The 21485-nt window shown below is 44.0% G+C and overlaps 2 protein-coding genes across 8 annotated transcripts in view; one reads left to right on the plus strand and one right to left on the minus strand.

Moving 5' to 3' along the window:
- The window catches only part of SLC23A2 (solute carrier family 23 member 2), a 152227-nt gene that overhangs the window by 76529 nt on the left and 54213 nt on the right, over positions 1-21485 (minus strand). For 3 of the 7 annotated variants that reach the window (XM_058432693.1, XM_032142776.2, XM_058432694.1), the window contains one exon: positions 2765-3024. In XM_058432693.1, the coding sequence (XP_058288676.1) occupies positions 2765-2872 (108 nt within the window). In that variant the 5' untranslated portion in view covers positions 2873-3024. Of the gene's footprint in view, positions 1-2764; positions 3025-7153; positions 7172-9208; positions 9399-14739; positions 14852-20746; positions 21257-21485 lie in introns of those variants that run through there. The other 4 variants (XM_058432692.1, XM_058432695.1, XM_058432696.1 and 1 more) reach the window with 4 other exon arrangements.
- On the plus strand, positions 14533-15084 carry LOC116461255 (small ribosomal subunit protein uS17-like). Its single transcript, XM_032142778.2, has one exon. It carries the CDS (start codon positions 14533-14535, stop codon positions 15049-15051), a length of 519 nt encoding a protein of 172 aa, XP_031998669.1. The 3' UTR covers positions 15052-15084.

Below are 21485 nucleotides of genomic sequence, written 5' to 3' on the forward strand. Positions count from 1 at the left end.
AATTATTTCCAGATGTACAAAGACTAAAATGATGACCATCCACAGACCATCAGTGTATCTTAAATGAAAAGCAAACTAAGAGGGACGAAAAAGAACTCAAGAAACAACAAGGAATGAGGAAGCTGACAACATACAATGATGAATTTAACTGCTAACGATAAAATACTACAAGTTTAACCTAGAATAAGTAAATCTTAAATTCTGGACCATAATGACAAGGCAGGTGGTTGAGACATGTTCAAGTTCTTGTCCCGAAAGTGAAGGGAAGTGAGAGTGAATCATCTCCTGGGCTGTAAGACAAAATAAAGCCACCAAAGAGACGAGGCAACCCCCATGCATGAAACCTTCCTCTTCACTCTTCAAGTTCATCTAATTGAATCTTGAACAACTGACTGATGCCTCTTCCCCTAGAAAACCTGTGTCAGCCTTGGCCGGGCGCGGTGGCTCACGCTTGTAATCCCAGCACTTTGAGAGGCTGAGGCGGGCGGATCACGAGGTCAGGAGATCGAGACCACGGTGAAACCCCGTCTCTACTAAAAATACAAAAAAAAATATTAGCCGGGCGTGGTGGCGGGTGCCTGTAGTCCCAGCTACTTGGAGAGGCTGAGGCAGGAGAACGGCGTGAACCCGGGAGGCGGAGCTTGCAGTGAGCCGAGATTGCGCCACTGCACTCCAGCCTGGGAAAAAAAAAAAAAAAAAAAAAAAAAAAAAAAAAAAAAAAAAAAAAAAGAAAACCTGTGTCAGCCTTAAGCTTTCAACAGTGAAGAAAATCCAGTTTCAAAATTTTTCATTATAGGAAAAAAGAAAATGGTAATGCCAGTTGTAAAATTAGTTAAACAGCTCTCAGAGAATTCATACAATTCAAAAAAATAAATGAATAGATAAAGTGCGAATGAAAGCAGTCAATCAATGTACTTAAAAAATGTCATGTTCAGCTGGGCACAGTGGCTCACACCTGTAATCCCAGCACTTTGGGAGGCCGAGGCAGGTGGATCACCTGAGGTCAGGAGTTCGAGACCAGCCTGGCCAACATGGCAAACCCCCATCTTTACTAAAAATACAAAAATTAGCCGGGTGTGGTGGCACATGCCTGTAGTCCCAGCTACTTGGGAGGCTGAGGCAGGAGAATCGCTTGAACTCGGGAGGCAGAGGTTGCAGTGAGCCGAGATGGTGCCACTGCGCTCCAGCATGGGTGACAGAGCAAGACGGTCTCAAAAAAAAAAAAAAAAGATGCCATGTTCAAGTCAGGGTTGGTGGCATGCATCCGTAATCCCAGCTACTCGGGAGTCTAAGTTGGCTTGAGCCCTGGAATTCAAAGCTCCATTACAATTGTACGACTGCCCTCCAGCATAGACAAGAGTGAGACTCAGTCTCTTCTTTTTTTTTTTTTTAAGAAAAAAAAAAAAGAATCCTCCAAGGCAGGAGAATTGCTTGAGCTCAAGCTCTTAAGTTCAAAACCAGCCTGGGCAACACTGGGAGACCCTGTCTCTACAAAAGTAATAAAAAATATTAGCTGAGCATGGTGACAGGCATCTGTGGTCCCAGCTACTTGGGAGGCTGTGGTGGGAGGACTGCCTGAGCCCAGAAGGTCAAGGCTACAGTGAGTCTTAATTGTGCCACTGCATTCCAACTTGGGTGACACAGTGAGACCCAGTCTTAAAAAAATAATCCTGACACTTCTGTAGATCCATCTACCCTCAAATGTCTTACTGTTGAGTCCCTTTATCACCAGGCCATGGGGCATGCCAATAGTTTCAGATGCAACACTGATAACAATAACTAATCTTGAAACCAGGCGTGGTGGCTCATGCTTATAATCCCAGTGCTTTAGGAGGCTGAAGCGAGAGCATCACTTGAGCCCCGGAGTTCAAGACCAGCCTATGCAACACGGTGAGACCCCATCTCTACAAAAAGTAGAAAAAATTAGCCAGCTGTAGTAGACTACAGGCTGCACACACCTATAGTCCCAGCTACCTGGGAGACTGAGATGGGAAGATAGTTCAAGCCTGGGAAGTCAAGGTTGCAGTGAGCTTTAAGGGTGCCACTGCACTCCAGCCTGGGCAACAGAGAGAGGCCTTGTCTCAAAAAAAAAGAAAAAAAGAAAAAAATCTTAGAATACTATTCTTGCCATTAACCACATCTCCAATATTAAGAGGAAAACATCTTGAGGCAAGAGCTCTCTAAAGAGCATTTTTCTGTTTTTAAACCAACACATTATAGGTAACTTCATACAAATCAAGTCATCGTCCTACATCTGGGAAAAAATGTTCTTACTGAATGTAAATGAATGTGTGTAATCAGCCTTATCTGACTGCTATCACTTATGTGGATAAAACTACCTCTATGCTGGACACTGCTGCCATAATACACATGGACAGTGGGGTTCCAAGCAGTAAGTCATTCATCCTCCCAGCTTGCAATATGAGTGTGATGTTGGGTTGCACATTATTTCCTAAGAGTACATTTTTGAAGATAAAGTTAAGCCTTCAACATCCTCCAGGACACAGTAAGCACTGGGCTAGATTTAAAATGTTAACAGCAATGCATACTTCCTTCCTGGAGTTAATCCCAGCAGATGACTCCAGGCTGAGAGCACAGCTAAAACCCAAGAGTTAGCCCAAAGACTATCTCACATATAAAGTATTTGGTTTGCAAATGCCTTAACCTTCACTGAAAACGTGAGCATTAAAGCCAATCCTATGTTGATTCCATACAGAAACTACTTTCAAGAGATTTAAGAAAGGAAGGTGGGGAATATGATTACTGGAAGAGTGAAGAAAGCGGGGTGCTTTGCCTCGTCTTCGTATTTGCCTTCTGTTGAACTTCCAGCCTCCATTGATTTGGATGTGGTATTCTTACCAATACCCATCATTAAGAGAAACGAGTAGTTTGGACAGCCGTTGGAGAGCAGCTGGAAGTGAAGGCTTATTCAAGCTAGGAGCCCAGGATCAGCCGGCTCTTCTAGTGTCTGGAGCCCCCGATTCTCAGGCAGAGGTGAGGCCTGCAAACGGCATCTCTTAGCACCTAGAAAAGAAGAGCACAGCCAAATCACCCCAAAGCATGAAAACAACACAGGCCATGCAGTCACTGAGTTTCTTGCACAGAAAAAAAGTCACACTACACATTATACCCAAGCATCCAAAAAATACTTTACCTAATTACAGTTTTCAGGCACCCATCCCTTCTTCATCTATAGTCACCCACTGATTCTGAATTGCCCACTAGAGAGGGGGACCACTAAACCAAACTATCAAAAATATCACAATACTAGGGAGAAAAAAAATAGCTAAGGTACTTCTTTGATATGCATATGGTTTATATCTCATAACCCAGCACTACCTAATAGAACTTTCTGCAATGAGGAGATGTTACATATCTGTCCTATCCAACAGAGTCACGTGGCTACTGAGAACCTGAAATGTGCTTAGTGCAAATGAGTAATTGAATTTTAATTGTATCTAATTTTAATTGAAATTTAAGATACTTGTAGCTTGTGGCTACTATATTGGGCAATGCAGATACAGCCAATTAATCATGATTAGATGGGCATTAAAATAATTCTAAATTCCCTACATGTGCCCAATTAAAAGCAGGGGAAGATACTCAAAAGCAGTAAAAAGAGGAGGTTGCTGGGCACAGTGGCTCATGCCTATACTCCCAGCACTTTGGGAAGCTAAGATTTTGGGAGGTACGTGGATCACTTGAGGTTAGGAGTTTGAGACCAGCCTGGCCAACATAGTGAAACCCCATCTCTACTAAAAAAATAAAATAAAAATACAAAAATCAGCCAGGAGTGGTGGTGCACACCTGTAATCCCAGCTACTCGGGAGGCTGAGGCAGGAGAATCACTTGAACCTGGAAGGCGGAGGTTGCAGTGGCCGAGATCGCATCACTGCACTCCAGCCTGGGCGACAGAGTAAGTGAAATTCAGTCTCAAAAGAAAAAAAATGGGAGGGCACAGAGGATCACTCCAAGGAATGGCATACATACAATGAAACATGCCTAGCTATGCCTGAATTTTTACAAAGAAAAAGATAATGCAAACAGGTAGGGGTGGGAAGGGCAGAGCACATCCCCTGGTATTCCAACTAGGGTGACATCAGATCTTACCACCAATTATCTTCCTACTAGGAATAAAGAATCCAACCAAGCTGCCCTGCAAACGTGAGGACAGGCCTGCAATAAGTTTGGAAATACAAGTACAGAACTTGCTGTTCAAGGAACTCTTCATGGGACACTTCGTTCAATAAACACTTTGGATGAGCCAGGGGAAAAATGAAATGTAAAGAAATAAAAAAGAGAAAGAATTACACAAATTTTAGAGTTCAAAAATCAGAAGGCCAAAAAGGAAAACAAAAGAAACTGCTGCCAGAACATGAAGTTCCATGAGTGGAATACGGAGAGCTAGGTACACACATCAAATTCTTCCGGGGTGGTCGTTCTTGTTTGCATATTCATGCACATTTTGCATTTTCATTCACATGCTATCCATGTTCATTTAAAGCAGTGGTTCTCAATCCAGAGTAATTTTGCCCTGCAGGGGACATCTGGCAATGTCTGGAGATGTCTTTGTCCATCACAACTCGGGGAGAGCTATTAACATCTAGTACACAGAGGCCAGGGGTGCTGCTGAACATCCTTCAATGAACAGGACAGATCCCACACCAAGATCTCAGGAGGGCTGAGACTGAGAAATCTTCATTTAAAGACACTTCCCTCCTACCGAGGATGGCATCCCAGATGTGCCATGTTAATCCTAAGGACAAGATCAGGTCCTCCAAGGGATACACTCGGCAGTTGGAGAAGCAGGAACATGCATATAGCAGAGACAGCAAAGCCCACACAGAAGCACGTCTATGGGACTTCCTCCAGCTTGGTCATTACAAAAAGAATTTTCTGGCCAGGTGTGGTAGCTCACGCCTGTAATCCCAGCACTTTGGGAGGTTGAGGCGGGTGGATCACCTGAGGTCGGGGGTTCAAGACCAGCCTGGCCAGCATGGTGAAACCTCCTCTCTACTAAAAAATACAAAAATTAGCCAGGCATGGTGGTGGGCGCCTGTAATCCCAGCTACTCGGGACGCTGAGGTAGGAGGATCGCTTGAACCTGGGAGCCGGAAGTTGTAGTGAGCCAAGACTGCGCCATTGTACTCCAGCCTGGGCAAAAGAGTGAGACTCTGTCTTAAAAAAAAAAAAAAAATCTTGAAACTTCTTGTCAGAAAAAAACCAAGGCCGGGCACGGTGGCTCATGCCTGTAATCCCAGCACTTTGGGAGGCGGAGGTGGGCAGATCATGAGGTCAGGAGATTGAGACCATCCTGGCTAACACAGTGAAACCCTGTCTCTAATAAATATACAAAAAATTAGCTGGGCGTGGTGGTGGGCGCCTGTAGTCCCAGCTACTTGGGAGGCTGAGGCAGGAGAATGGCGTGAACCCAGGAGATGGAGCTTGCAATGAGCCGAGATCGCGCCACTGCACTCCAGCCTGGGCGACAGAGCAAGACTCCGTCTCAAAAAAAACAAAAAACAAAAACCATACCAACACAAGCAGCTTACTGTCAAAGGAAAGATAATATTCACATCAGACTTCTTATCATTAACAGCAAAAACTGGAGGAAAAAGTGATGTTTACACTATCCAGAGAGAAATGAATGCAGAGCCTAAAATGCCACATCCAGACCACCTCGGGGGTCCCACCATCCTGCCACAGCCCCCGCCACTTACAGGTCCTAATTCATTCATCACAACTCTGCTGTTTAATAAGGATATGAAACTCTACCACAGGGATCACTACAACACTGCAAAGTCTGATAGCCCTTAATATATAAAATCTGTGCAGGCTGGGCGCGGTGGCTCACGCCTGTAATCACAGCACTTTGGGAGGCCAAGGCAGGCGGATCACGAGGTCAGGCGATTGAGACCATCCTGGCTAACATGGTGAAATCCCGTCTCTACTAAAAATACAAAAAAATTAGCCGGGCGTGGTGGCGGGTGCCTGTAGTCCCAGCTACTGGGGAGGCTGAGGCAGAAAAATGGCGTGAACCTGGGAGGTGGAGCTTGCAGTGAGCCGAGATCGTACCACTGCACTCCAGCCTGGGCGACAGAGCGAGACTCCGTCTCAAAAAAAAATTAAAATTAAAATTAAAAATATATATATATATGTATAAAAAATCTGTGCAAGTGGGTAATTTTTCAGATATGTTGCCATGCATTGATTCATGAGTTTTTCATGTCTGCTGGCAACCACAGAGCCTCTTTTGTTGTTTATACCCTTACGTCCTTTGCCTATTTTCTATAATGTTTACAGAGCTTTATTTTAAGGATATTAATCCTTTAAATCTTTGTTGTATTTGATGCAAACATTTTATCCCCACTTTTTGTTTATGAATTTGGGGGATGACCTTTTGAGCTGCCAGAGTTGTCATCATGTTTGTGTAGCCAAATCCATCAGCCTTCTACATTGTGAGTTAGCCACTGCCACCCATCACCTTCCCAAAATCTGCAAAAAACCCAGAGTGAAAATAAACATACCTAAAAATAAAATCTGCCTGAAGGAGCCACAGTGGACCTCTACCTTGAGACCACCAGAAGTTTATTTTTTCAGAAAATAAAACGAGCCAAGAGGATAGTGAAATATTGGTAGATTTTTACACAGCCACATGCCATATAGTCATTCATATTCCAAGGGACCAATAAGCTCTTTGTCCCACATCTAGCATGTCAGCAGAGCTTTCAAATCACCCTTATCTATATCAACTTTAGGGAAAATCATGGGACTTTTTTTCTTAAAGAGATAGGTTCTCATTATGTTGCCCAGGCTGGTCTCAAAATCCTGGCCTCAAGCGATCATCCTGCCTCAGTCTCCCACGTAGCTGGGACTACAGGTGCAAGCCACCATGCCTGGCTAAGGAAACTGATGGGACTTTTTAAAGCAGAATAAATTTACTCTCCTAGGTTAAGTTCATCTTGGTGTTCCAGACATGAACATCCACTGCAGCAGCAAACCCCTCCCCACCGTCCCCAGCACTAGGAACAGAGACAGTTCCATCCCGACAAGAATACCTTCCAGCAAGTAACTCTGTGCTCCATTTCTCCACCATGCATTTAATTGAACCTCATAAGCTACAGTGGGGGAACCACCAATGCTCTTCACCCACCTCTTCCAGAGTAGTGCCTGGAGTATCCTGAAGCCTTAGACCTGAAAGAGCACAGGAGAGGATGAGACTCATAAAGCGCAGAGCAGTGATGTTCTGAGAAAGGCGTCAGGGAAGAGGACTGCAGGGCTCAGGAAGAGGGGAGCACCTTTCATCAGGGACAGTACATGGAGGAAGAAGGAAGAAGGGGTGAATGCTGAACAAAGAAATGTGTCCTTGGACACTGCCATAAAAAGCCCAAAAGGACAGAGCATTCCACACCCCAGTGCACAAAGATGATGCAGACACTCTCAAGGTCAGAAAGTATGCGACAACCCGAGATCAGAGGGTTTATCCACACAGGATGAGCGTGGTGTGCATAAATGCCAAGGTCCAGTGGCAAAATGCAACAGATAAAAAGGGAGAGGTGAGGGAAGAGTGGAGTTTAACGTCTGTATTAAAACAAGAAGCAAAATCTCCCCGGGAATTTGACACCGGGGAAAGTGTGCCAACCCGTGGTCCCTCATTGCCCCTTTTCCTACCCCTTGCAAAAGAGAGAAAGAGAATGAGCAAATCCACTCACTGTCTTGGCCTTAATACATGACAGTGGGGAAGGAGGAGCAGAGGGATGGAAGATCATGATGGCGACAATGGCAGTAATAACTGCAATTTTCCAGTTGCTAAGTGTCAGTGTGTGCCAGGAACTTCTCTGACCTCTTATTAAATAAATGACAGTTATTTCTGGCCAGTAAGCATAATATTACTTGGTTTGCACACAAACTCTACAAAAGTAGAAACTGAGCTTCAGAGAAGTAAAATAACTTGCCAAAGGATACACAGCTATAGGCAGTAGAACAGGATTCAAACTTGAATCAGTAATTTAAACCTGCCATTACACTGTTTATACAAGCAAGACATAAAACTGCCCTTTAAATGTTCAGCTTATAGCTGTTCTCCCTGGACAAACACAGCCCAGGCCAGCTGGCCTATACACACTGCCACTGTGAGACTTGCTGGTGATTTTGCCCTCCTTGTGATTCTTGAGGGGGCACTGAGGAGCAGGAATCACCTTCAAGCTCCTTTTCCAGGGCTGATACCCACCCTCCTTGGACTAGGAACTCTCTGACATATGCACTTCTATTCACCTGCATGGCTGCTCCCTAGCACACATCACCATGGTCTCTCATCAACATCACAACAGCCACTTAACTCATGTTCTCATTCCATCTTTTTTTTTTTTTTTTTTGAGATAGGATCTCACTCTGTTGCCCAAGCTGGAGTGCAGTGGCGTGATCACAGTTCACTGCTGCCTTGACTTCACAGGCTCAGGTGATCCTCCCACCTCAGTCTCCTGAGTAGCTAGGACTACAGGCATGTGCCACCACACCTGGCTAGTTTTTGTAGAGATGAGGTTTCACAATGTTGCTCAGGGTGGTCTTGAGCTCCTGAGCTCAAGCAATCTCCTGCCTCAGTCTCCCAAAGTGCAGGGATTACAGGCATGAGCCACTGCACTTGGCCCTCACTCCATCTTTTTTTTTTTTTTTTTTTTTTGAGACGGAGTTTCACTCTTATTCCCCAGGCTGGAGTGCAATGGTGCAATCTCGGCTCACCGCAACCTCCACCTCCCGGGTTCAAGCAATTCTCCTGCCTCAGCATCTCGAGTAGCTGGGATTACAGGCATGTGCCACCATGCCCAGCTAATTTTGTATTTTTAGTAGATGTTGGCCAGTCAGGCTAGTCTCGAACTCCCGACCTCAGGTGATCCGCCCACCTTGGCCTCCCAAAGTGCTGGGATTACAGGCGTGAGCCACCATGCCCGGCCCCTCATTCCATCTTGATGGCTCTAAACACTTGTCCAAATGGTAAATAGCGTGATGCTTCAACAGAAAATTACCATGCTCTTTGATGGCTTCCTAATTTAGAGTGACACCCAAATTCCTTCACAAGAGGTGACTGTGGGGCCTATCCAGGCCCCCTTTCCCAGTCCCTCATGGCCCCTACTGTGGTTACTCAGAGGCCTCTCCTATCTCTCAGGACCCTGCTCATGCCATCCCTCCAAAAAAGCCCCCTTCATCTCACCCCTTCTCACTGGGGTGACTCCCATCAATACTTCCTCTGATCACCACTTCATCACGATGTCGGAGGACCATGTGGAGGGCCGAGTGTGATAGCTCACATCTGTAATCCCAACACTTTGGGAAACTCAGGCAGAAGGATTGCTTGAGGCCAGGACTTTGAGACCAACCTGGGCAAGATAGCAAGACCCCATCTGTACAAAAAAAATTAAGGTAAAATTTAAAAAGATGATTGTAACAAAGGAAGATCATGTCTATCTGTCTGCCTAGCCAGACAGCTGTGGGAAACAGAAAGAAACAGTATCACAGCCTCACCATCTTACCTTCACCCCTGGTGCTGAACTTGGCACATATATTAAAGGTTCTCCAAAGTTTGTGGACTGATAAATGGTTTTTTTTAAGGCATGTGGTATAATGCAAGAGTGGTTTTGTTTAATAATCTTATTACATCAAACCTATCTGTGACACAACAGATGTCAGGAACAAGTCGGCAGTGTCAACGTCACCACCATCGATGGACACTGACCAAGAAAGATAAGGGAAGTATTAGAAAAGTCCAAATTATAACTATATCAAAAGATATGAAAAATCTCACAGAATCTACAATTACATAGCGAGTTACAAAACACATGAGCAAGCCTCTTTCGATGTGATTGAATCAAACATTTCCCAAATGCCAGCAACAAGCATCTGTATCAGAAGCTAGCTAGCCACCATCTGGCCTGTTTCTGTTAAGGTCCCTGCTAAAAATGGTTTTTACATGTTTAAAGGATTGTGAACAACAGCAAAGAAGAACATGTGACTGAGATCACCTGGTCCCTAAAACCAAAGACATTTATAGAAAGGTTTGCCCATGCCTGACAATAATAGGATAAAGGAATCCTGCTCACCATGGCAAGAATAGCATTAAATACTTAAGAATAAATTTAATAAAAATATGCGTGACCTTTATGAAGAAAACGATAAAATATTACTGAGGGACATAAAAAGGATTTGAATAACCAAAGAAACAGAGGATACTCTTTGATAGGAAAGGTACTATAAGAATATTCATTTTCCAATTAACATAATCTATACAGATTTAATAAAAATCCATTAATACCCCCCCAACGGGTCAGAGGAGCTTGCTAAAAAATCCTCTAGAAGAATAAGCAAGGGCCAGGCATGGTGGCTCATGCCTCTAATCCCAACAGTTTTGGGAAGCAGGTGGATCACCTGAGCTCTGGAGTTCGAGACCAGCCTGGGTAACATGGCAAAACCCTGTCTCTACCAAAAATACAAAAAATTAGCCGGGTGTGGTGGCGTGCACCTGTGGTCTCAGCAACTCGGGAGGCTGAGGTGGATCACTTGAGCCTGGGAGGTAAGTTTGCAGTGAGCCAAGATCATGCCACTGCACTACAGCCTGGGTGGCAGAGTGACACCCCATCTCAAAATAATAACAATAATAATAAGCAAGGATAGCCACAAATATTTGAAAAATAGGAGAAGTGTGGTCAGTGAGATAAGAACCCTAATGTAAAGTTGTAATAAACAGAAGTTCAACAAGTATGAAAACAAAGTAACTATTAGTCATTAAAAAAAAACCCAATAACTGATGAACACATGATATGGCAGCACTTCAAATCATAAAACCAACTATGGATTTTTCAATATACATGCCAAGACAATTGGTTACCATCAAGTAATAAAATCCAGAAAAAGTAAGACCTAACGTCTACATTTTAACATTGTTAAGAAAGCACAGAAATATTTATTGACATGGAAAGATGTTCACCCTGTTATATATGTGCTATTTTTTAACTTGCCTTTTTACATAACACAGGGTGAACATCTTTCCATGAAGTGAAACAAGCCAGTCACAGAAGGACAAATATTGCATGATTCCACTTATGTGAGGCGTCTAAAGTAGTCAAATGCAGAAGCAGGGTAGGATGGTGGATGCCAGGGACTTGGGGGAGGGGTCAATGGAGAACTGACATTCAACAGGTTAAAAGTTTTAGGTTGCCAGGTACGGTGGCTCACGCCTGTAATCCCAGCACTTCGGGAGGCCAAGGCAGGAGGACTGCCTGAGGTTGGGAGTTCAAGACCAACCTGGCCAACATGGTGAAAACCCGTCTCTACCAAAAATACAATAATTAGCTCAGCATGGTGGTGCACGCCCATAAGCCCAACTACTTAGGAGGCTGAGGCACAAGAATCACTTGAACCCAGGAGGCAGAGGTTGCAGTAAGCCGAGATCGCACCACTACACTCCAGCCTGGGCGACAGAGCAAGACTCTGTCTCAAAAAAAAAAAAAAAAAAGTTTCAGTTACACAACATGAGCAAATTCTAGAGATCTGCTGGACCACACTGTGACTATAATTAACAATACTTCAGTCAGGCATGTTGGCTCACACACGCCTATAATCTTAGTACTCTGGGAGGCTAAGAGTGGGAGGACTGCTTGAGGCCAAAAGTTCAAGATCAGCCTGGGCAACATAGTAAGATTCCATCTCTATAAAAAATGAAATTTTTTAAATTAGCCAGAAAACAAAACAATACCATATTGTACACTCAAAAAGTTGTCGGCTGGGCCTGTAATCCTAGTGCTTTGGGAGGCCAAGGTGGGCAGATCACCTGCGGTCAGGAGTTTGAAACCAGCCTGACCAACATGGTGAAACCCATCTCTACTAAAAATATAAAAAATAGCCAAGCATGGTGGAGCATGCCTGTAATCCCAGCTACTTGGGAGGCTGAGATAGGAGACACACTTGAACCCAGGAGGCAGAGGTTGCAGTGAGCCAAGATCGCACCACTGCACTCCAGTCTGGGTGACAAGGTGAGACTCTGTCTCGAGAAAAAAAAAAAAAGTTGTTAATAAGGTAGATCTCGTGTTAAATGTTCTCATCACAATAAAAATAATAATAAAAAAAAGAATGGTAGAAGATACTGGTTTTGAGTGAAAAAAGTTATTTCATAAGTGAAAAGAATTAAAAGCAATATACATAATGAAAAAGATAGTATGTACAGCATTAACCCACTGTGTATGTATAAAGTATGTGGCCATGTATACACACACCAAAATGTTAACCAAAATGTTGAGTGATAGAAACACAAATGACTTATTTTCCTGTTTTTAATCCTCTATATTTTCTAAACTAACTTAACTACAAAAGATGGGCCCAATTTCTCCCCTAAGAGCCTCATGGTGTCCACATTAGCACCAGTTCTTCCTTACTCCTCAGATTCAAGTCCAGGGGAAAGGCTGGTTCCCCTTACAGCATCTACCCCCTTTACAATGTAATGCAAGCAAATCAATTCAGTCCTTTCTGCTGTGAGCTCAGGATACAGCAGTGTGGAATAATGTCCTCATGTTTAAAGTTCTAAAATAACTTTGGGTTTCAGAAGAGAGTGGAGAAAAGCCAAGGTTCTACAAATTATACTTGGTATCTTGATTTTTTAAAGCTCCCTGCAGCCAAAGTTAAAAATCACTACCTTAGAGGAAGCAGGAAATCGCTAGTCTCAAAAAAAAAAAAAAAAAAAGTCACCTGTAAATAAATGTAAACCTGACAGAGAAAAAAAATCAGCCATCTGGAAAATTCTGTTATGAAGAAGTAGAAAAGTAAAATAAAATATTTAGATGTGTAACAAATCTTCCAATTCCCTAAAGACTGAATCGTAGCTCTCCAGCCACCAACAATCATGCACAAATGCAGAAGCTTTTAATCAGTACTTGTTTCATCAGCTATTCAGCCTGTAATGATTTCTTTTGACTTCATTTTATCTGACCATCTCTCCCTGTCCAGGAAACAGTCACCCCTCTCACTGTGGCTTAGCAGGGCCACCTGAAGGAGAAATGTGATGGCACTGTCCGGAAGTTTTCAGAGCTGAGCTATTCCTGGAGTTAAATACCAAAACCTTCTGTGTTTCTCAAAAGAACCACCAAATCCTAAGAAAAACCTGTGCTTTCATGATCAGCACCTAGCAGAGTGAGCAGATAACATAGAAACCCTCCAATGGCTGAATGAATTAATCACTAAGTCTTCCCAAAAAGTAGAATCCCCGTATGTAAAATTCATCTTTAAGGCAGGGCACAGTGACTCATGCCTATAATTCCAACACTTTGGGAGGCCTAGTTGGGAGGATTGCTTGAGGCCAAGAGTTGGAGATCAGCCTGAGCAACATAGCGAGACTCTGACTCTACAAAAAATAAAACATAAAATTCATCTTTATATTCCCAGCTCCTAGTACAGAATAGACAGATGCTCTTTACAAGGAAGTACACGGGGCGGGGGTGGGGTGGGGGGGTGGGTGTGGAGAAGATAGATGTTCCATAAATGCTAATGAAATTTACATTTACTCCAAGTAGACGGCACTGAATAAATACTATATCAGAAATATAAATCCATGGCAAATCCATCATTTGCTCTAGACATAAAAATCCATAGTTCTCCAAAAGGATATGAGAGAGAGGAATAGCCAGAATAAGAATCAGTGGCTCATGGGCTTAAGACTCACTTGGGAAGCTTATTTAAAACATAGACTTCTGGGCCAGGCATGGTGGATCACACCTGCAACCCTAGCACTTTGGGAGGCTGAGGCAGGCGGATCGCTTGCGCCCAGGAGTTCAAGACCCACCTGGGCAACATGACAAAACCCCATTTCTACCAAAAAAAAAAAAATAGAAAAATTAGCCGGGCATGGTGGTATCTGCCTGTAGTCCCAGCTATTTAGGAGACTGAGGTGGGAGGATGGCTTGAGTCCAGAAGATAAAGGTTGCAGTGAGCTGAGACTGTACAACTACACTCCAGCCCAGGCAACAGAGTCAGACTGTCTCAAGAAAAAAAAAAAAAAAAAAAGACAGATTTCTTTCACACAAATACATGTAAGACAAAAATTCGACACTGTTTTATTTATAACAGGCCCAAACTGGAAACATCCAAAGAGCCCTCAAGAGGTGGACGGCTAAGCACATCATGGTGGGTCCATCAAAAGGCATACTAGTCAGCAACAAACCACAGAGCGTCTGCTGACGTGCCTGACAGCACGGGGGAGTCGCACAGACATTTCGTTAAAGCAGCCAGACACAAGACATGCAGTCTGATTCTCAAAAGACAAAACCATTCTACAGGAAGCGGAGAGTGGTTACCCAGGGCAGGAATGGAGGAAGGGGCTCCCCAGGGAAAGGATGGACCCTTTGGAGTGACAGAAATCTGCTGTTTTGACTGTGATTCTAGTGGCTCCATTTGGATGTATATCCACTTACTCTATGTAAACACTATCGCAATAAAATTGACTTTAGAAGACTAAAAGAATTCAAAAACCCTGTAATCCCGCCAATTTTAAAAATGTCCCCTCCTGTCCTTTCCTTTTTTCAGGCGGCCGGGAAGATGGCGGACATTCAGACTGAGCGTGCCTACCAAAAGCAGCCGACCATCTTTCAAAACAAGAAGAGGGTCCTGCTGGGAGAAACTGGCAAGGAGAAGCTCCCACGGTACTACAAGAACATCGGTCTGGGCTTCAAGACACCCAAGGAGGCTATTGAGGTCACCTACATTGACAAGAAATGCCCCTTCACTGGTAATATGTCCATTCGAGGGCGGATCCTCTCTGGCGTGGCGACCAAGATGAAGATGCAGAGGATCACTGTCATCCACCGAGACTATCTGCACTATATCTGCAAGTACAACCACTTCGAGAAGCGCCACAAGAACATGTCTGTACACCTGTCCCCCTGCTTCAGGGACGTCCAGATCAGTGACATCGTCACAGTGGGCGAGTGCCAGCCTCTGAGCAAGACAGTGTGCTTCAACGTGCTCAGGGTCACCAAGGCTGCCGGCACCAAGAAGCAGTTCCAGAAGTTCTGAGGCTGGACATCGGCCCGCTCCCCACAATGAAATAAAGTTATTTTCTCATTCCCCAAAAAAAAAAAAAAAGTCCCCTCCTCATATTCGAATCCTGTAGACCTACTTTGGGAGCTTGGGAACCTATATTTTTGTCTGTTTGTTGAGATGCAGTGGTGCAATCTCAGCTCACTACAACCTCCACCTCCCAGGTTCAAACAACTCTCTGTCTTAGCCTCCCAAGCAGCTGGGATTACAGGCGCGCACCACCACACCCAGCTAATTTTTGTATTTTTAGTAGAGACAGGGTTTCACCATCTTGGTCAGGCTGGTCTTGAACTCCTGACCTCGTGATCTATCTGCCTCAGCCTCCCAAAGTGCTGGGATTACAGGCGTGAGCCACCGCGCCCAGCCAGGAACCTGTATTTTTAACAAATGCACAAATATTCTCATGCTAGAGGTTCTCAGATCACCCACATCTTGGGACAGGCAATCTTGGCTGGGAGAAAGCTATTGTCTCCACTTCTTTAAACCAATCCAGACAGGGGAAGAATATGACTAAGAAGGAGTGCCCTCTGGGATAAGGACACTCAAAACCTCAACCTGCCAAGTGCTACTTTGGTTCTCACCAAGACACAAGAGCTTTCAGGGCCGGCTAGGTTCAATGATGAAGCACATTTCAAAAGCCAATCCATGGCTCTTTGCTTAAATCCCATAAGCGGATTATAATCAAACTGTGGCTGCTCCATTAAGTTCTGTTAAATGCTAACATTTGACTTAAATGCTTTTAATTCAAGTCAGAAAAGATTGTTGGAACATATACCCTCAACTTGTAGGTGTGGTGAGGGCTGGTTTTGAATGAAACGCTCTGAATTCTCAAAAAAAAAAAAAAAAAAAATCTTCAACTTGCATATGATCAACTTCCTTTGAATGAAATGACTTAACTAGTTACCTAATACACAGAGTCCAACTTCAGGGAGTTTGCAGTTCTGATGCTGATCCTAGCTATAATTATTCCATTTAAAGCTCTAAGCGCAACGAATGAACTTGTAAGCAGTGGTGATTATTTGATCTTGTGATGACAACTATGCTCACAGCGTGTGACTGAATTTAAAAAAAAAAAACAATCATCCTGCAGTCTTCTCCAAAACACTGCAGGAACTCTTGATCTCTCTCTTTTTTTTTTTTTTTTTTTGAGACAGAGTCTGGCTCTGGCACCCAGGTTGGAGTGCAGTCAAGCAATTGCAGCTCACTGCAACCTCCCACCTCAGCCTCCTGAGTAGCTGTGACCACAGGCATGCGCCACTATGCCTAGCTAATGTTTGTATTTTTTGTAGAGACAGGGTCTACTTGTTGCCCAGGCTGGTCTCGAACTCCTGAGCTCAAGCAATCCACCCGCCTCAACCTCTCAAAGTGCTGGGATCACAGACATGAGCCACCATGCCAAGCCAGCGCTCATTTTTCAAACCGCAAGTCAGTATCTATTAGTGGGTCATGAAATTAAATTAGTGGATCTTGACCAGAATTTTTAAAACAATGGCATTTGACAGAACAAAAAACTTCAGAGCATATCTCAAAAGACAGGGGTAACCGAGAGTGTCAAGGTAAAATGCTTCATGCTGTGGGTCAGGGGAAAAGAGTCTGGAAGTCACTGATGTAAAAGCTCTGCACACTGACATGAAAGGCATGTTCCAAGTGCCCGACTTAAATCAGATTATTTACTGACCTTAAACTAACATGCCCATAGAAATATTGTGCCAAAGTGAGAAAGCGGTATAAGATGATGGCACTGATGACAAAATATCATCATATTCCCCTGCCGCAATGATGGAGAGGGTACCCAGAATCGCAGCACCAGGGTGGCCTCATAATTAATTACAATAATCTACCAGAGCCCTAAACCAAACTACCTCCAATGACTGCAATGGAAGGAATCTCCTTTGCACCCTAATGTGCCACCTCAGCCTTCTGTCACTGTCTCAGTTTGTGGACTTAATTCTTTTAAGAGTTGGAAATGTTTTAAAGGAAGCTAGATAAAACCTGGATTTCTGACAGGGAACCTAGGTACCATTGCCGAGTTCCATCTCAGAAACCAGTTTCCATCTGTAGCAAGCCCCAGGAGTAATGATCCCTTAGAGGCCACTCCCAGGGCCCCAAGAGGGGCCCTGACAGCAGCAACCCTGCTCTGACAGTAGAAAAAAAGGGTGCCTGGGCAAACACTGTACTAGTTAGAAATAATCTAAAAATGGGTTCTCAGGTCCTCACCAGTGGGCCAGAGAGGATGCGACGCCACTGGATAAACGTGGGAAATTTTCCTGAAACATCCATGGGGTGAGTTGGGTCGGGAGGATCACTCCTAACTGACAGCAAATAGTTTATGGCACATAAAGTAAAATGCACACTGACAGAATGAAACAAGATGTCGAAGAACGGGCTCTGCCTACAGAAGATCCCTTCAGTCCGGCCCAAAGACTTGGTCCCAGAAGTGCTGGTACAGACAAGCTCTAGTCCCAAATGCAACACTAAATCCTCAAAAAGCTCCTGAATCCAGCCTAAGACACGTCATTTTGCTGACATCGAATTATGCATGAGCCATGAGAGGTGATGGTCATGGTATCTAGGTGACAAGACAATAACTCATTTGACTGCTTGTTCAGAAAAGTGATGGAGTCTGCGAAAGTAAAATGTCAGAGTGGTGTATGCTTTGTTTGTTTGGGGGTTTAAGATACAAAGTCATCCGCAATCTTTCTTTTTCTAACCTAATGCTATAGCAAACAGATGCTACAGCGACTACTGTGCCTGGTATCTTTCAGCAGAAGTTTTCTTTCCAAAACTTTATTTAAATAAAATTATAACAAGACCATCTTAAGTCTCGTCGTCCTGGCCATTTCTCCTCGGTGCCAGGTGCTGCCCACACTGCCCACACTGAACTCTAGAGTTCCCAGGTCTGGGCTCAAGAGGCCTCCTCCTCCAGGGAGCACTCCTGGGTCAGCTGTCCATCCTCTGTGTTTCCATGGTTCCCAGCTTCCTGTCCGCTCCCCACCAGAATGAGATGGCAGCAGGGACACAGTGTCCAATGCATAAAAGGCATTCAAATACTTGGGGAATCCCCGACTCGTTCAGGGAAATCTTGTGGCTAGGACATGAAAGGGGAAAGGGAGGGGCAGTATAGCAAAAAGTGCAGCCTGCATGACAAAATTAAAATCTGAATGTACATTTTAGCAAACTAAAGCAAAACAAAGATGAGTTTTACTGCATTTATTTCTACTACGTGATTTAACACATCACTTTTTGCACGCATGGTGCTTTTTATTTAAACACTATTTAAAATGTATTAATCATCAGTCATCACAGGAGCCACTGAAAAGCTAATTTTAAATGGAATTTTAACAACAAGATAAAAACATGTGCATAATGAACTATCAAGTCCCAGGCACAAACATGGTTTCACTTAGCCCTTACAAAAATTCTGGGAGGGGTTGTTATTCTCTCCATTTCACAGATGAGAAACTGGAGCACAGAGAGGTTGATTTATCTCTGCACAAAAGCTCAGGGCCAATGTTGCAGTTCCAACAATCACTCTGAGAAGACAAACATTGCTCGTGTTACTTTCCAAGCTAAGAGAACAAGACTCTGAAGAAAAGGCCAAAAGACCAGAATAGGCCTAAGAAGGTCATATCTAAAAGTCATTCTGAAGGAAGCTGAGGAAAATTTGTGAGTTACTTTCAGGGAATAGAAAGAATGCTTTCTTCTCTTCCAGGTCTCCAGATGCCTTTTGTCATTTGATGCTCCCCCTGGCTCACCCAATACAAAAATCTTGGGGGCTTGGATAACTTCCAGCAGATGGCTCTGCCCTGCTGATTCAGTCCCACTGTGTCTGGGATCCCTGCGCCATCCTCTTTCCAGCACAGCCCCTGAAGACGAAGCCTCAGTAGGACACTTGGTCACCTCCAGCTACTGTTGCCAGAGCTGCCCCTGCTGGGAGAAGGCAGGCTCGGGTGCTGGGAGAAGCATCTCAAATAACTCAACGGACTCACCAGCCCGCTCTCTGATCTGCTCTTCAGACCATGTCATTCTCCAAGCGCCAAAGCCAAATTTCCTTCTTTCACCTGCAGAGAAAGATCCAGCTCCACTTTGCCTCTATTTCCTAACTACCCAATTATGCCTGCTTGGTTTTGCTGGACTTTGGCCCATCTATTCAGTCCTCTCAACACCACCCGCTTTCCCGGTCTCATCTGGAAGACATTCCATTTGCAAGTCTCTTTTGCAGTATTGTTTCTCCCCACCACACCACACCCCCTGCGCCCCCCTCATCCAGTATACCAAGAGTTCCTCTTGCCTGCAGACTCTCCCAAGATAAGGAAAAGGGAGTTCTGATGGATTCACCTGCTCTAACAGATTACCTAAGGGCTGAAAAGTGGGCTTGCCTAAACTGCACTGCAATTATCTGGGGCTGGGACACTAATTCTTCCCCAGGTTAACACCACATACATGGTGATCAAAATTATTGCAAAGCTTTTCCCTGATCTTCAATAAATGGGAGGCTTTAAACATTCCATGCCTGTATGTTATACATTCTTCTTCCTGCAAAGGAGTGTGTTCTTCCTAAGCAATTCATTAAAAAATATATTCATTAAATACAGAGACTGCAATCACTTAGAATTTTATGCTACAGATGTCTTGCTTTTTTCTGGTGTCTGAACCTGACATTTTTTAATAACCTAAAGACCTTAAAAGAATTAAAAATATATCTGCACTCAGCTATAAGACACTCTAGCTCTCCATGAAGTTTGTTTCACTTATATTTCTTTTTGGTTGTTTACTTACTTTTCATCGAACTCCTGAAACTCTACATAGAAGGAAAACATAGGCTGGGCACGGTGGCTCACACATGTAATCCCTGCACTTTGGGAGGCCAAGGTGGATGGATTACCTGAGGTCAGGAGTTCGAGACCAGCCTGCTCAACATGGCGAAACCCCATCTCTACTAAAAATACAAAAAAAATTAGCCAGGCATGGTGGCGGGCACCTGTAATCCCAGCTATTTGGGAGTCTGAGGTGGGAGAGTTGCTTGAACCTGAGAGGCGGAGATTGCAGTGAGCCGAGATCGCACCACTGCACTCCAGCCTCGGTGACAGAGACAGACTCCATCTCAAAAAAAAAAAAAAAAAAAAAAGGAAAACGTAAAAGAACACACAGCAGAGCTTTGGCAATCCTGGCACTGGACTGGACCCTGAAAATAAATAATTTACTTATATCGCTTTTACTTTATTTACTCTGGAAAGTAAATACGCACCTGAAAAACACAGAAATTTTACCCCCTGCAGATGAAGTTTTTATTGTTATTCTCTCTCACATACCTAAGTAAGGGCACTGCCTTCTAAGAATTGCATAAATGTTAATGTTCAGTTTTTGATATTTAAATTATGTCTGACAGCACTAAGAAACCCTTTGGAGATTTTCTAGTAATGCAGCTGTGCAAAATTGAGAACTTCTCACCCACCTACACAGGCACAGTTAGTCACACACACCCAGGCACACACACACACACACAGAAACAGACATATATGTAGAAAATCAGAAACATCACCAGAGATACAAACACTCAGATACTCACATGGAAACAGATACACGCAGACCCAAATGCACAAACAGATATTAATCAATCTGTGTATCCTCACAACTCATTCCCCAAAGCAGAACCGCCAAATGGCCTTACCTTCAAAGTGAAACACCACCCTTCCACAGAAATGTCCTCTAATCAGTGCCTCACCCACCACTTCTGTGCCGGTGTCTGTGCAACCCTGCGACTGTGCTGGTACTCAGCATGAGACGTTCTCAGGTGCTGAAGGAATTTCAGCTTTTATAACCCACACAGGCTGGCCAAAATTGTATAACCGCACCACCTCATTAGAAATGCTATTTGTGTTACACAACAGCCACCACCCGGTTACAAACGGTTACTGCATGCCTCTATTATGGTCTCCTTAACATCAATCTGTAGCAGGTTTCTCCATGGCAGGCTGGATAGTCTATTGTAGAAACCAAGCAGCTGCTGAGAATACGTCTCAAACCTGCACTAAGAAGGAAAATTAAAACCTATCTTTGTAAATCCTTCAGTCCAGATGAATAAGTCCACCCATGCTGCTTCCAGCTCAGTGAAAAGGGGGATTAATTTTACTCCCTGATAAGTTTCCATTTCCCCAATCAGGGCCCAAAGACAATTGTTTTCAAAGCTCAAAAAATTTCAGATCTCAGGTAGGAGTTCATCATTAAAAGGTAGGCAAAGCCAACAAATAACTGTCACATTGGAGAGCTGACTGCTGGGGACCAGTTCAACATGGCATCCAGCATGCAGGTCCCCACTGATTCCTACTGAACAGTGGAAGTACCCATGAAGACACAAAAGTGGTGAATGCACACTGACAGTCTAACATCAGGACTAGGAAAGTAGTCAC

This window comes from Hylobates moloch, unplaced genomic scaffold (assembly GCF_009828535.3).
Source record: "Hylobates moloch isolate HMO894 unplaced genomic scaffold, HMol_V3 SCAFFOLD_21, whole genome shotgun sequence".
NCBI classification, from domain to species: domain Eukaryota; kingdom Metazoa; phylum Chordata; class Mammalia; order Primates; family Hylobatidae; genus Hylobates; species Hylobates moloch.